Source organism: Myxocyprinus asiaticus, chromosome 11 (assembly GCF_019703515.2).
Source record: "Myxocyprinus asiaticus isolate MX2 ecotype Aquarium Trade chromosome 11, UBuf_Myxa_2, whole genome shotgun sequence".
Taxonomy (NCBI): Eukaryota; Metazoa; Chordata; class Actinopteri; order Cypriniformes; family Catostomidae; genus Myxocyprinus; species Myxocyprinus asiaticus.
The window spans coordinates 10,523,749-10,539,030 of record NC_059354.1 but is presented as its reverse complement, the minus strand read 5'-3'; the positions used below and the strand labels follow the sequence as shown (position 1 = coordinate 10,539,030).

Genomic DNA, 15,282 nt, shown 5'->3' with positions numbered 1-15,282 from the left:
CATCTTGTGGTGCCTGTATTCTATTCTATTCTGTTGCCTTCAGTCTTGCTGAATATAGGAATGCGTCTCATGTACATGCCCCCTAAGTAAAAGTGCCCAACTGTGGTCTGGTGAACCCTAAACCAGCTTTCTAATACAGGGCTTCCTTAAGACTGACTTTTCGACTAGTTGTTCAAGCAACCCATTGAACTGTTGATTTTAAAAACTTGTGGTTTTGCACATCCCTAGTAAATAGGATGTACACGAGAATACATCAGCAACTGTACATCTGAACTGCAGCCCATTGGCAGGCTTGCAGTGTTTACAGTGGTGCATGTGAATGGGCCTTTTATACGAAGAATGATATGCTCAGGACGTGGAGTTAAACACCAGGGGAGGAAGTGCTTTAGTAGGAGAAAGGGAGATGGGCCAGATGAATGAGATAGCATTGATTTGTCAGGGAGCTCAGGAGAAATGTCTTTCTCTACCAAACACAGGCATACTGCAGTCTTTAAGAAGCAGTTCACCTGAAAATGAAAATTCTGCTGTCTCATCCTCATTTAGCTTCAAACTCATAAGACTTTCTTTCTTCTTAAATTTTAAAGAATGTACCAGTCACTCTTTTCCATACAACCACAATGAATAGTGAGTAGAGCATTGAAGCTTAAAAAGTGTCCATGAAAATATCCTAAAAGTGGTCCATATGAATCGTGCACTAAATTCCAAGTCTTATGAAGCCACATGAAAGCTTAGGGTGAGAAACAGATCGAAATTCTAGTTGTTATTCACTGAAAATTGTGACATCTGCCCTAACTCTCCTTTAGGATTTGCAGTTAATAACGACTTAAATTCCGACTTGTTTCTCACTCAAAACTATCATATGGCTTCAAAAGACTTAGAATCTGGTGCACAAGATATATGAACCACTTTTCTTTTTTTTCTTTTCTCCCCAGTTTGGCATGCCCAATTCCCAATGCGCTCTTGGTCCTCGTGGTGGCGTAGTGACTGGCCTCAATCCAGGTGGCGGAGGATGAATCTCAGTTGCCTCTGCGTCTGAGACCGTCAATCCATGCATCTTATCACATGGCTTGTTGAGCGCGTTACTACAGAGACCTAGCGCGTGTGGAGGCTTCACCCTATTCTCCGCGGCATCCACACACAACTCACGATGTGCCCCACCGAGAGCAAGAACCACATTATAGCGACCACGAGGAGGTTAATCCAACGTGACTCCACCTACCCTAGCAACCGGGCCAATTGGTTGCTAAGGAAGCCTGATGAACCATTTTTCTAATACCTTTCATGGTGCTTTGAAGCTTGAAAAAAGCTTCATTGTAACTGCATGGACCAGAGCGACCAGGACACTCTTCAAAATTTCTCCTTTTGTTTTTCACAAAACAAAGAACATCTTATGAGTTTGGAACAACATGAGTGTCAATAATTGATGACAGAATTTTTGGGTGAAGTTTTTCTTTTCAACATACAGTATATCCAGTGTGTAATTTGCTCTTTCTCCTTCTTCATCTCTGCCAACCTTATTTATCGCTCTCTTTCTACGTGAGGGTTTATGACCAGCATACAAACTAAATTTGGATGAAAACAAACCCTGGACCACCTGGAAGAGAAAGGAGCTCACAGAGGTTCAAAGTCTTGCTAATAATAGTGACATGAGCAGTGGCGAGGAAAGTGTTTGGGGGAGGATGACAGTTCTCTTTGATAGAGTGAGGCCAGACTGCAGTGCGCAGGAAATTGCTGCAGAACACTGCAACCGTTCTCTCGTTTCTGGGATCCTGTGCAGACGCATAGGGAATGCAGTTCAGAAAGGTCCTGCTAACTCCACGCCTTGTTTGCTCAGGTTGTTTTAATAATATGCTTTTGCTCATTTCAATAGAGTGCAACAGCGTCCGTCCTCGTTTTCAGCAGTCTTTGTTCCGGAAGTGTTTTTCCGCATTCATTCTTCCCAAAGGCATTTCATAATGTTCTTGAATAAAGAGTTTTGAGCCAGAGCAACTAACTCTGAGATAAATCACAACATTAAAATCTTTGATTCAAAGCAAAATCTGAAGGATCAGGATTGTGTATTTTTTATGTGGGATGAATTACTCAACCCATGAAGCACTGCAAATGAAGGAATTAACTGAAAAATTTAGTGTTCAATAAAAAGAAAGAAAAAAACATGACTGTAAGTCATAACATATAAGTATAAAATACAATTTAAATATTCAAGTTTATACAAATATGTAAGTAGTTTGAGTCACAATAGTAACAGTGTCTACTCTGATTGGTTGATCTGTTTTTAGGACTATGGGAAGTGTAGTTCTTTATTAGAAGCTTGGCAATTAGAATATACTCTGGGAGCCAAAAGTTTGAAATAATGTACACATTTTGCTGTTTCGGAAGGATATAGTACTTTAATTCACCACAGTGGCATTCAACTGATCACAAAGTATAGTAAGGACATTACTGATGTAAAAAAACCTGATGGCACCATCACTATTTTCCTGTTCTCCAGCAGCCATTTCTCCTACACTTTATCCTTAAGTAATCATGCTAAATTGCTAATTTGGTACTAGAAAATCACTTGTCATTATACCAAACACAGTTGAAAGCTATTTGGTTCATTAAATTAAGCTTAACATTGTCTTTGTGTTTGTTTTGCCACAGCATGCAACAGACTGGCATGTCGTAAGGTCAATATTAGGTCAAAAATGGCAAAAAAGAAACAATTTTCTCTAGAAACTCATCAGTCAATCATTGTTTTGAGGAATGAAGGCTATACAATGCTTGTAATTGCCAAAAAAAAATGTAATGGTTACTTTCGTAACCTCCGTTCCCTTCTAACGAAGGAAAACCATCACGCTCTCGCAGTGAGAACATGACCTGTCCACGAACGCTGTCTCCGCGTGGGCAGTGCCCAAGCACATAAGACCGCGATCGTGGCCATCGGAAGTGGAGAGGTAACAACCGCAAACAGGAAATACACAAACGGAGAGGCATCTTTAAAAAGTTAATGCCACTCTTTTAGGAAGGGAAAATATACTCTTTTAGTAGGAAGAATATACTCTTTTAGCTGCTGAAGTGCCCAGGGGCATTCTCTGCACTTCACCAGTGCAAGAGGGGGAGAAGCCGCTGTAATGTGCCGTAAATCCAACAGCTTTTCGAGGTGAATGGATCGGCAGAGTAATTCAGCTCGCTGAACACAACCGCTCGGCTCCGAAGAGAAAATCTGAATGAGTGGTTGCATACCAGCTCCTTTTATACCCGTATGTCCAGGGGAGTGGCATGTACAACAGTAAAGAGAAGACTCAGGGGTGCAGGCCTTATGGGAAGAATTGCAAAGAAAAAGCTACTTTTTAAACAGAAAATCAAAAAGAAAAGGTTAGAGTGGGCAAAGAAACACAGACATTGGACAACAGATAATTGGAAAAGAGTGTTATGGATCTAAACCCCATTGAGCTTTTATGGGATCAGCTAGACTGTAAGGTGCATGAGAAGTGCCCGACAAGACATGGAAAGTGCTACAAGCGTGGGGTGAAATGTCACCTGAGTATCTGGACAAACTGACAGCTAGAATGTCAAGGATCTGCAAAGCTGTCATTGCTGCACGTGGAAGATTTTTTGATGAGAACTCTTTGAAGTAGTTTAAGAAGTTCTGAAATTTACATTTCACGTTATTAATGTCCATGTACATTGTGATTAGTTAAATGCCACTTTGGTGAATAAAAAAGTAACAATTTCTTTCCATAAGAGCAAAATCTGTACATTATTCCAAACTTTTGGCCACCAGTGTATGTATGTATGTGTGTGTGTGTGTGTGTGTATATATATATATATATACTGTGTATTATATACATATTTTCAAAATCAATGTCAAAATTTCACAATTTCTGCCAGGGTATGCAAACTTTTGAGCACAACTCTGTGTGTGTGTGTGTGTGTATATATATATATATATATATATATATATATATATATATATATATATATATATATATCTTATACACACACACACAGAGTTGTGCTCAAAAGTTTGCATACCCTGGCAGAAATTGTGAAATTTTGGCATTGATTTTGAAAATATGACTGATCATGCAAAAAACTGTCTTTTATTTAAGGATAGTGATCATATGAAGCCATTTATTATCACATGGTTGTTTGGCTCCTTTTTAAATCATAATGATAACAGAAATCACCCAAATGGCCCTGATCAAAAGTTTACATACCCTTGAATGTTTGGCCTTGTTACAGACACACAAGGTGACACACACAGGTTTAAATGGCAATTAAAGGTTAATTTCCCACACCAGTGGCTTTCTAAATTGCGATTAGTGTCTGTGTATAAATAGTCAATGAGTTTGTTAGCTCACTTGTTGGATGCACTGAGCAGGCTAGATACTGTGCCATGGGGAGCAGAAAAGAACTGTCAAAAGACCTGCGTAACAAGGTAATGGAAATTTATAAAGATGGAAAAGGATATAAAAAGATACCCAAAGCCTTGAAAATGCCAGTCAGTACTGTTCAATCACTTATTAAGAAGTGGAAAATTCGGGGATCTCTTGATACCAAGCCAAGGTCAGGTAGACCAAGAAAGATTTCAGCCACAACTAGCAGAAGAATTGTTCGGGATACAAAGAAAAACCCACTGGTAACCTCAGGAGAAATACAGGCTGCTCTGGAAAAAGACGGTGTGGTTGTTTCAAGGAGCACAATACGACGATACTTGAACAAAAATGAGCTGCATGGTCGAGTTGCCAGAAAGAAGCCTTTACTGCGCCAATGCCACAAAAAAGCCCAGTTACAATATGCCCGACAACACCTTGACACGCCTCACAGCTTCTGGCACACTGTAATTTGGAGTGACGAGACCAAAATAGAGCTTTATGGTCACAACCATAAGCGCTATGTTTGGAGAGGGGTCAACAAGTCCTATAGTGAAAAGAATACCATCCCCACTGTGAAGCATGGTGGTGGCTCACTGATGTTTTGGGGGTGTGTGAGCTCTAAAGGTACGGGGAATCTTGTGAAAATTGATGGCAAGATGAATGCAGCATGTTATCAGAAAATACTGGCAGACAATTTTCATTCTTCTGCACGAAAGCTGCGCATGGGACGCTCTTGGAATTTCCAGCATGACAATGACCCTAAGCACAAGGCCAAGTTGACCCTCCAGTGGTTACAGCAGAAAAAGGTGAAGGTTCTGGAGTGGCCATCACAGTCTCCTGACCTTAATATCATTGAGCCACTCTGGGGAGATCTCAAATGTGTGGTTCATGCAAGATGACCAAAGACTTTGCATGACCTGGAGGCATTTTGCCAAGACGAATGGGCAGCTATACCACCTGCAAGAATATGGGGCCTCATAGACAACTATTACAAAAGACTGCACGCGGTCATTGATGCTAAAGGGGGCAATACACAGTATTAAGAACTAAGGGTATGCAGACTTTTGAACAGGGGTCATTTCATTTTTTTCTTTGTTGCCATGTTTTGTTTTATGATTGTGCCATTCTGTTATAACCTACAGTTGAAAATGAATCCCATAAGAAATAAAATAAATGTGTTTTGCCTGCTCACTAATGTTTTCTTTAAAAATGGTACATATATTACCAATTCTCCAAGGGTAGGCAAACGTTTGAGCACAACTGTATATATACACTAATTAATATGAAAACACACTGACTTGTGGCTTCTACAGAAATATATATAGTTGCTTAATCTAAGAGCTCATGATTGGTGTTTGTTGAACAGGGGGTTTGTTTACATCCAAAACACTACTGCTGTGCTCTATAATACACACACAATACAGTATATTAAACATGCATTCTAGTGCCTATATCTAGACCTTCCGTTTTCCAAAACTCTATACTGGACCCTTTTGTGCACCTCTAAATAGGGACCACATCAGCCCAGAAAAAAAATAATTTAAGCCTATTTTCAGTTTTTGTTATTTGTATGACTGCAAGGTCCATCCAATGCATCAAAGTCTGGTGTTTTCATTTTGTCTTACGAATAGCAAATTGTCTGGCACGCCCTGCTGGTGGTAAACTGTTGAAAAATGACACAAGGCTGATAAATTCTTATGTAAGGTGTACTAGAGCCAAGACAAGATGGCCGCAGCCAAAGGTTAAGCTGACCCATTTAATGAGCTCATTAGCGCATTTATCAGGGCTTTTCAGATGGGCCATCCCACAGCATGTTGTTTGCTTGTTTATTTTTGCAGCGCATGTAAAGGGCTAGGAGAAAGTCATATGAAGGACAGAGCGTGTCCAGGCTGTTTAACTGGCATGGCAAGGCTAACAGGCAGCGTGCCAGTCTCTCTAGTGCTGTTTCAGCCTGCATGCAAGCAAATCCGCTCTCTCTATCAGGCACTTTCCACAAATACGATGCACTTTGATTTCCCATGACACAAATCCCATAAATACCTAGTTTTTGTTGTTGTGAGAACTACAAAGTATGTTAGATAACCTATTATCTAACATAAAATTAACATAGCATTAAAAGTAAAGTTTTAAACACATCAAATGTGTTTAAATAATCTCATTCCACTTTAATTTTTAATTTTTAATTTTTTCTTTAATTTACGGAGAATAAAAGTTTATCAGTAACTACAAACCAACATCTGATCCCAAACTAGCTAGTCCCTATTGAGTGATAGCTGAATTTAAGCTAAATGTGCAACCCTGTTACCCATTTGTTCATAGTATGTTTAGATTTCCATTTAAATTTGATGTTTATTGCAATAAAATTGCGGGGGAAAAAGTTCACCATTTGGTGCATGAAAAATAAGATTTTTTTAAAAATATTTTTTATTTTTTTATGAGTTTCAGGCTCCATTTTGTTCCCTATTCGTGGATTATGCCATCAGTGTTTCTTTGAACACAAGCCTGGTCTGTTCTGTGTGAGAGAATGAGGCCATTGTGCAGATCAAGTGAAATTTTGACACTACAAAGCATTTGAAACACAGGTAGTGTCAGTGTCTATTTAAAGAGGCCTGCTTCTCGGCGATGAATATGAATGTGTTGAATTTAGGCAGCATAATGAACACAAAAGCACCATCTAAAAAAATCTAATCTCTCCGCAGCAAATAGAGACATAGGTAAGCCAATGGAGAGCAATTTGTATAAATGAGAAAACATTTTCAGAGAGCTTGGGAGAATTGAGGGCATGCTGTGATAAGCAGGTACTCTGAGAGAAAGAGAAGGTGAGAGGCAGATGGGTTTTTAAATGATTTTAAGATGAGCCCTCTGTGCCTTTCCTCTGATCATACATAATGGAGTCTCATTAAATGCGTTCAGTGTGTCATACTCACCCGCAGGAAGCTGTCCAAGGAGCCATTCTCCATGTACTCGGTCACTATCATCACAGGCTTACCTGAGGAGAGACATAATTTACACACGTCTCACTCTAATCGAGAAAAGATGTGCCAAATTTGAGCTGTGCTTTCCTGAAATGGTGTAATGTTTGTTGGAAGGTTAAATTACCCAATTTGCAAACTAATGAGCATTTCTTGAAAAAAAACAAAAAACAAAAAAAAAAAAAACAATTCAAAGACAGAATCACTTCGAAGGGGGAGGAGAGAGAGAAAAATTAATAAACCACTGCAAAATTATCAGTTTCTCTGGATTTACTATTTATAGGTATATTTGAGTAAAATGAATATTTTTTTAAATTATTATTCTATAAAAGTACTGACAACATTTCTCCCAAATTCTAAATAAAAATATTGTCTTAGAGCATTTATTTGCAGAAAATGACAACTGGTCAAAATAACAAAAAAGATGCAGTGTTTTCAGACCTCGAAAAAAACGTCTCGGTTATGTAACCCTGGTTCCCTGAGTGGGAACGAGATGCTACGTAATTGCAATGGGACATGCCCTGAGTGTCACGTGGTCTGAAGATCTTGTATAATCATGCCAATTTATTGGCTGGTGGTGTTTAAGTGATGCCCCTAGGGAGCTACGTTACAGTCTCCATAAAAGTGCTCGCTTTGGAGCAATCGAGTAAGATATTCTGCCGGGAGGCACGAGCCTATGCAGCTGCTTGAGAGTATGGCCAGCTTACACAGCGTCTCATTCACACACGTTTAACGTAACCGAGATGTTCCCTTTCGTAGGAACTTGAGCTGCTTGTTCACATTTGGAATGATATACATTCACGCCATGTGAACAGTAGCTGCCAACTGTCTAAGCCTGTGTGGCAAGCATATAGCGGTGCACAAGCGAGCTAAAGAGTCTGAATAAAATAGAGAATATTATGAGTTTACTCCTGTTCCAACAGAGAGAACCTGGTAAACAGGAGTCAAACCCTCATCCAGATTATAAAATCTAACAAATGTATGCAGAACGACCCTGCCGCTATACAAATGTCCTCCAAGGACACACCTTTAGCCAAAGCCCATGAGGATGCCATGCTCCTCGTAGAATGGGCTCGAATACTCGAAAGTGAAGGTAAACCACGAGCTTCGTAAGCACTTGAAATTGCATCAGTAAGCCAATGAGACAGTCTTTGCTTGGACACAGAAACACCCCTGTTGTGGCCACCAAAGCACACAAACAACTGCTCTGACTTATGCCACTGGATAGTATGGTCAACATAAACTCGCAGCACCCGAACTGGGCAAAGCAAATGTTACTTTTCATGCTCCTCCGACTCAAATGGGGGAGGATAGTAAGCCTGAAAATTAATAGTCTGTGAGCGAAATAATGTAGAAACGACCTTGGACAAATAGCCCAAACGAGGTCTTAACACCACTCTTGAACACCCTGGCACAAAATCCATACATAAGGGATTGATCGACAGGGCATGCAAATCATCAACCCTTTTAAACGATGCCAATGCTTCTAGCAGGATTGTTTTAAGAGTCAAAAACTTATCAGCGACTGTTGCCAAGGGCTCAAACAGAGCCCCTGAGAGCACCTCTAAAACAAAAGATAAATCCCATAAGGGAACATGGATGGGACGAAAAGGTCTAATTCTGCATACCCCACGCATAAAACGAGAGACAAGAGAATGTCTACCGACAGAGACTCCATTGATAAGCGCATGCTTAGCCGCTATAGCGGAAACATAGACTTTAAGCAGTGCTGGAGCAACTCCGGCCACCGTCCTGTTGTCCGACCGGATGAAGACATGGTTGCCCTGAATCTCTGGAAGGAAAATCTTTAACGCCAGCAGCAATGTGAACATCTCCAGACAGTTTATGTGCCAATATTGCCGCTGACCCATCCAAACCCCATTGGCTGGATGACCCTTGTATTCAGTGCCCAAACCAGTGGAGGAGGTATCTGTCATTATAAATTTGTGGCGACACTTGTCCCAACGAAATACTGATATGAAAAGGTGGGTCCGTTTCCATGGTAACAGAGTATGGTAGCACCCACGCGTCACTTTGAAGAGACGGAACACAAGCATCAGTGGCTGAAGTCCCTTTGTAGAGTTCATTCAGCACTGAAAAGGTCTCGCATGCAACATGCCCAGGGCAATGACAGCAGAAGCCGCGATCATGAGCCACAAAAGCCTGTGAAATGTTCTCACAAAGAGAACGCATCCCACTCTGAACATTGCTAGACACTGGTGAAATGACAGAACATGAACTGAAGAAAGACGTGCCTGCATCGCTCGCGAATCCATCTCCATCCCTAGAAACAGAGTCTGTTGCCCTGGCAAGCCCTACACACAGCCCTAGATCAAATGGCTGAGAATGATATCTTGATGTTGGGCAGCCAATGTCTCCAAGTGGGATAACACCAACCATTTGTTGAAATAATTCAAAACGCAGATGCTTTGAAGCCTCAAGTGTGTCAAAGCTGCATCCATGCATTTTGTGAAAGTACGTGGTGCCATTGCAAGTCCGAACGGAAGGATGCAAAATTGATACGCTTGCCCCCGAGGCGAATTTGAGAAAGCGCCTTTGCTTCGGTGCAATCTGAATATAGAAATAAATATCCTTCAAATCCCTGGCTGCACCTGTGACATTATTTGTTTCTGTGTCATTCTGACTTGACATTGCATTAGAGCGAAATTCAAACAAAAAAATAAAAATAAAAAAAAATTTGGGACCAGAAAATAACATCTGTAAAAGCTGCATTCTCTCTGAGAATGGTAAATTTCCTCTATTGCCCCTTTTTCTAAGAGATAATGAAAACGGGAATCAAAAATGGGGATTCCCGAACAGAAACGTCTGTCGGAACAACCCCATTGAACACCGGCAGAGCCCGGCTGAATTGAATTACATAACCATGCTTTATCATTCGAAGTACCCAGTTCAATATGTTCTACAGCTGCTGCCAAACCGACAGACGGGTAAATGCATGGCTCTTGCCTGCAGCGCGACCTGTGGCACGCTTGGCTTAATTTTGGCGACTGCCCCAGAACCAGTGGCACAGTGGAGGGAAGCCTTCACTCCTCCAATACTGTGGATGGTTGAAGGGTATTTGATAATGTTTTTGCCTTTGTTGTATTTAGGCATAAATGATGGGCTCCCTGAAATGTATCTATAGCAGGGACACTGACAGAATAAACCTTTTCCTTGGTAGGTTTGCCATCATTCCATTGGGGGATATTCTCTTAATCCAGCCCCCACGTTCTGCGGCCAGGCTCACCGGCCCATGCATGATCCCCTCCGCCACGAGCAGTTCACTTCAAAGGGGGAGGGGAGAGAGAGAAAGGCCAAGGCCGCTCCCAGAACTACACAGAAAAAGACAATAAGGACAAAGGGGTCAATTTGTTCCCTACCTTCCAACGACGAATTCTCTCATACAGCGTTAATGGTGACGGCTCAAGATGCGCATTGTAACTCTTTCACACGCTTTGTTCATCAGAAAATGGCCACTGAGCTAGACCTCAGAGCATGTCCGATGAATCTCGCGCTTTCACTTGGGGGGAGGGCGACAAACACAAGGAAGAACCCAATGTCTGTTCACACTCTAAACTTCTCAGACACAAAGTCAAAATCCTAAATGGCTCCCTCACACGGAGCTCCAAATCTGGAGGCCGTGGAACTGGAACAAGTGGGGATAACGCCTTGTGGTGAGAAATTGCGAGCCTTGAAAAGTGCAGCTGTCCCCATCGGTCCCTTGTAATGTTTGGAAAAAACACATTAAAATTGCTCTGAAATTTACACGGTATAAAGGATGTCCTTACGTGATCGCCACCCAAAAGGAAGGATTAATAATCCTCCCTTCGGTGTGAGTCCCTGGAACAAACACGAGTTTAGACAAAATCGTGCACTGAAGAACAGAAAATCTGACTCGATGGCGCCAAAGCGAACGCTTTTATGAAGCCTGTGACGTAGCTCCCTAGGGACATCGCTTAAGCGCCACCAACCAATAAATTGGTGTGATTGTACAAGGGCTTCAGACCACGTGACACTCAGAGTGTGTCCCAATGCGATTTCGCAGCTCGAGTTCCTAAGAAAGGGAACAAGTTCATATTCATTTTTAAACAACACAATACTAATGTTTTAACTTAGGAAGAGTTCAGAAATCAATATTTGCTGGAATAATCAATATTTGATTTTCAATCAAGCCATTTTGTTCATATCAATCAAGTCATTGCTGTCGGGTGACTTTTTGCCACTCCTGGCGCAAGAATTCAAGCAGCTTGGCTTTGTTTGATGGCTTGTGGCCATCCATCTTTCTCTTGATCATATTCCAGAGGTTTTCAATGGGGTTCAGATCTGGAGATTGGGCTGGCCATGACAGGATCTTGATCCGGTGGTCCTCAATCCACACCTTGGTTGACCTGGCTGGTTGAGATTGCCCAACAGCAGTGTGAAAGAGTGGTAGAGACCATGCCAAGACGCATGAAAGCTTTGATTGAAAATCAGAGTTATGCCACCAAATATTAATTTCTGAACTCTTCCTAAGTTAAAACATCAGTATTGTGTTGTTTAAAAATTAATATGAACTTGTTTTCTTTGCATTATTCGAAGTCTGAAAACACTGCATCTTTTTTGTTATTCTGCAAATAAAATGCACTAAATTACAATATTTTTACTTGGAATTTGGGAGAAATGTTGTCAGTACTTTATAGAATAAAACAAACATTTTCATTTTACTCAAACACATACCTATAAATAGTAAATCCAGAAAAACTGTCTGCAGCGGTCTCTTAATTTTTTCCAGAGCTGTATTTCATGTTCAATATAAAGACTTTCAGAGTTGTTTCAATAATGACACTGAACATGCTGAGATGAGATTTACAGGGAAACAGGTCACAGAACCTGTCAAGAACATGTCTGGGTCATATTTCACCCCAAATTCTTAAGAAAGAAAGAAAATGAGAAGAAAAGTAAGCCTATTTTTTGGACCATAATTGTCATGACAACTAAGCCTATTTTCACCCAAAATTTTTATTCTGGAGTATTAATACATACTCGTAGTACTTGTTGTACTGCTTTTAACTAATGCTGATATATACTATATATATATATATATATATATATATATATCAGCATTAGTTAAAAGCAGTACAACAAATACTACGAGTATGTATTAATATAATATACAGTGGTGTGAAAAAGTGTTTGCCCCCATTCCTGATTTCTTATTTTTTTGCATGTTTGTCACACTTAAATGTTTCAGATCATCAACCAAGTTTAAATATTAGTCAAAGATAACACAAGTAAACACAAAATGCAGTTTTTAAATGAAGGTTGTTATTATTAAGGGAAAACAAAATCCAAACCTACATGGCCCTGTATGAAAAAGTGTTTGCCCCCTAAACCTAATAACTGGTTGGGCCACCCTTAGCAGCAACAACTGCAATCAAGCGTTTGCGATAACTTGCAATGAGTCTTTTACAGCGCTGTGGAGGAATTTTGGCCCACTCATCTTTGCAGAATTATTGTAATTCAGCCACATCGGAGGGTTTTCGAGCATGAACTGCCTTTTTAAGGTCATGCCACAGCATCTCAATAGGATTCAGGTCAGGACTTTGACGAGGCCACTCCAAAGTCTTCATTTTGATTTTCTTCAGCCATTCAGAGGTGGACTTGCTGGTGTGTTTTGGATCATTGTCCTGCTGCAGAACCCAAGTTCGCTTCAGCTTGAGGTCACGAACAGATGGCCGGACATTCTCCTTCAGGATTTTTTGGTAGACAGCAGAATTCATGGTTCCATTTATCACAGCAAGTCTTCCAGGTCCTGAAGCAGCAAAACAGCCCCAGACCATCACACTACCACCACCATATTTTACTGTTGGTATGATGTTGTTTTTCTGAAATGTGGTGTTACTTTTACGCCAGATGTAATGGGACACACACCTTCCAAAAAGTTCAACTTTTGTCTCGTCAGTCCACAGAGTATTTTCCCAAAAGTCTTGGGGATCATCAAGATGTTTTCTGACAAAAATGAGACGAGCCTTAATGTTCTTTTTGCTCAGCAGTGGTTTTCGTCTTGGAACTCTGCCATGCAGGCCATTTTTGCCCAGTCTCTTTCTTATGGTGGAGTCATGAACACTGACCTTAACTGAGGCAAGTGAGGCCTGCAGTTCTTTGGATGTTGTTGTGGGGTCTTTTGTGACCTCTTGGATGAGTCGTCGCTGCGCTCTTGGGGTAATTTTGGTCGGCCGGCCACTACTGGGAAGGTTCAACACTGTTCCATGTTTTCGCCATTTGTGGATAATGGCTCTCACTGTGGTTCTCTGGAGTCCCAAAGCTTTAGAAATGGCTTTATAACCTTTTCCAGACTGATAGATCTCAATTACTTTCTTTCTCATTTGTTCCTGAATTTCTTTGGATCTCGGCATGATGTCTAGCTTTTGAAGATCGTTTGGTCTACTTCACTTTGTCAGGCAGGTCCTATTTAAGTGATTTCTTGATTGAGAACAGGTGTGGCAGTAATCAGGCCTGGGTGTGGCTAGAGAAATTGAACTCAGGTGTGATAAACCACAGTTAAGTTATGTTTTAACAGGTGGGGCAAACACTTTTTCAAACAGGGCCATGTAGGTTTGGATTTTGTTTTCCCTTAATAATAACAACCTTCATTTAAAAACTGCATTTTGTGTTTACTTGTGTTATCTTTGACTAATATTTAAACTTGTTTGATGATCTGAAACATTTAAGTGTGACAAACATGCAAAAAAATAAGAAATCAGGAAGGGGGCAAACACTTTTTCACACCACTGTATATATTTATATATATATATAAATATAAATATATATATATATATATATATATATATATATATATATATATATATATATATATATAACCTATGTATATGTTTTAATAAATAAAAATATGGTTACACTTTACAATAAGGTTCCATTATTTAACATTAATTAATGCATTTATTATCATTAACTAACAATGAAAAATATTTTAAACAACATTAATTAAACTTGGTTAATGATAACTGAAAACTATTTTTAATTGTTAGTTTGTGTTAGTTCATATTGCATTAATTAATGTTAGCATACACAACTTTTTATAAAATAAAATAAAAATGCATTTGCAAATGTTGAAATTAACATTAACCAAGATTACCAAATGCTGTTTAAATATTATACATTGTTATTTATGTTAACAAATGTAGTTAGCTAATGTTGTCAAATGGAATGTATATACATTACGATAAGAACTGAGAATTTTGAGGTAAATTGTCAAATAACATCAAAATGCAAAACATTTTTATGGTCTTAAAAATGTGAATATCATACAAAGATATTATTTTCAAATTTTTTTTTTTATTTTTTTTTTTTTGGGTTGAAATGTGACCTGGACGTGTTCTTGAGATGTTTTCATGAGATTCACCCTCATAGTGTCCAGTGCTGGCATATATGGCTGTTATAAAAGCCTCCAGGTTGAGCAGCTGAATTTTTTTAATAGAATTTGAGAAGGTGAACAGATCAGGCTGATGGCTACACACCAGGCTTTCAACACATCACAGACATAGTCTGAACCCCATAATAAGAGCAGGGCTCTGTGTGCAGAGGTGCAACTCTACACATGACACCTCCTACACAGCGGGTCAGCCATCATAACCATGACTTACTGTGGCTGCAGCTAAATGAGCGTTTCCTGCAGGATGAAAAGAGGCTTGGTTGAACTTGGATGGACCACAAGGTCAACTGTCAATCTCTGACAGCTTTATTTTCTTCTGCCTACTGCTTGTAAATCAGCGTTTTTATCATCTACACTTTGTCTGTGCCTTATTTCAAAGCCTTTATGTAAAACAACTCTTTTTATCAAGAGTCGCTCGATGACCAGTCCATGTGGTCACGATATCTACAGTATGTGCAGAAATCATTTTCTTTTTCCTACAGACAACCTAAAAGCATGCATACACAAACATTGCAGC

General features: G+C 39.9%; 1 protein-coding gene across 2 annotated transcripts in view; it reads right to left on the bottom strand.

Annotated features, from left to right (window-relative positions):
- LOC127447750 (ephrin type-A receptor 3-like) overlaps nucleotides 1-15,282 on the bottom strand; it is a 168,225-nt gene that overhangs the window by 20,129 nt on the left and 132,814 nt on the right. For both annotated transcript variants that reach the window (XM_051709793.1, XM_051709792.1), the window contains exon 12: nucleotides 7,289-7,350. In XM_051709793.1, the coding sequence (XP_051565753.1) occupies nucleotides 7,289-7,350 (62 nt within the window). The remainder of the gene's footprint in view (nucleotides 1-7,288; nucleotides 7,351-15,282) is intronic.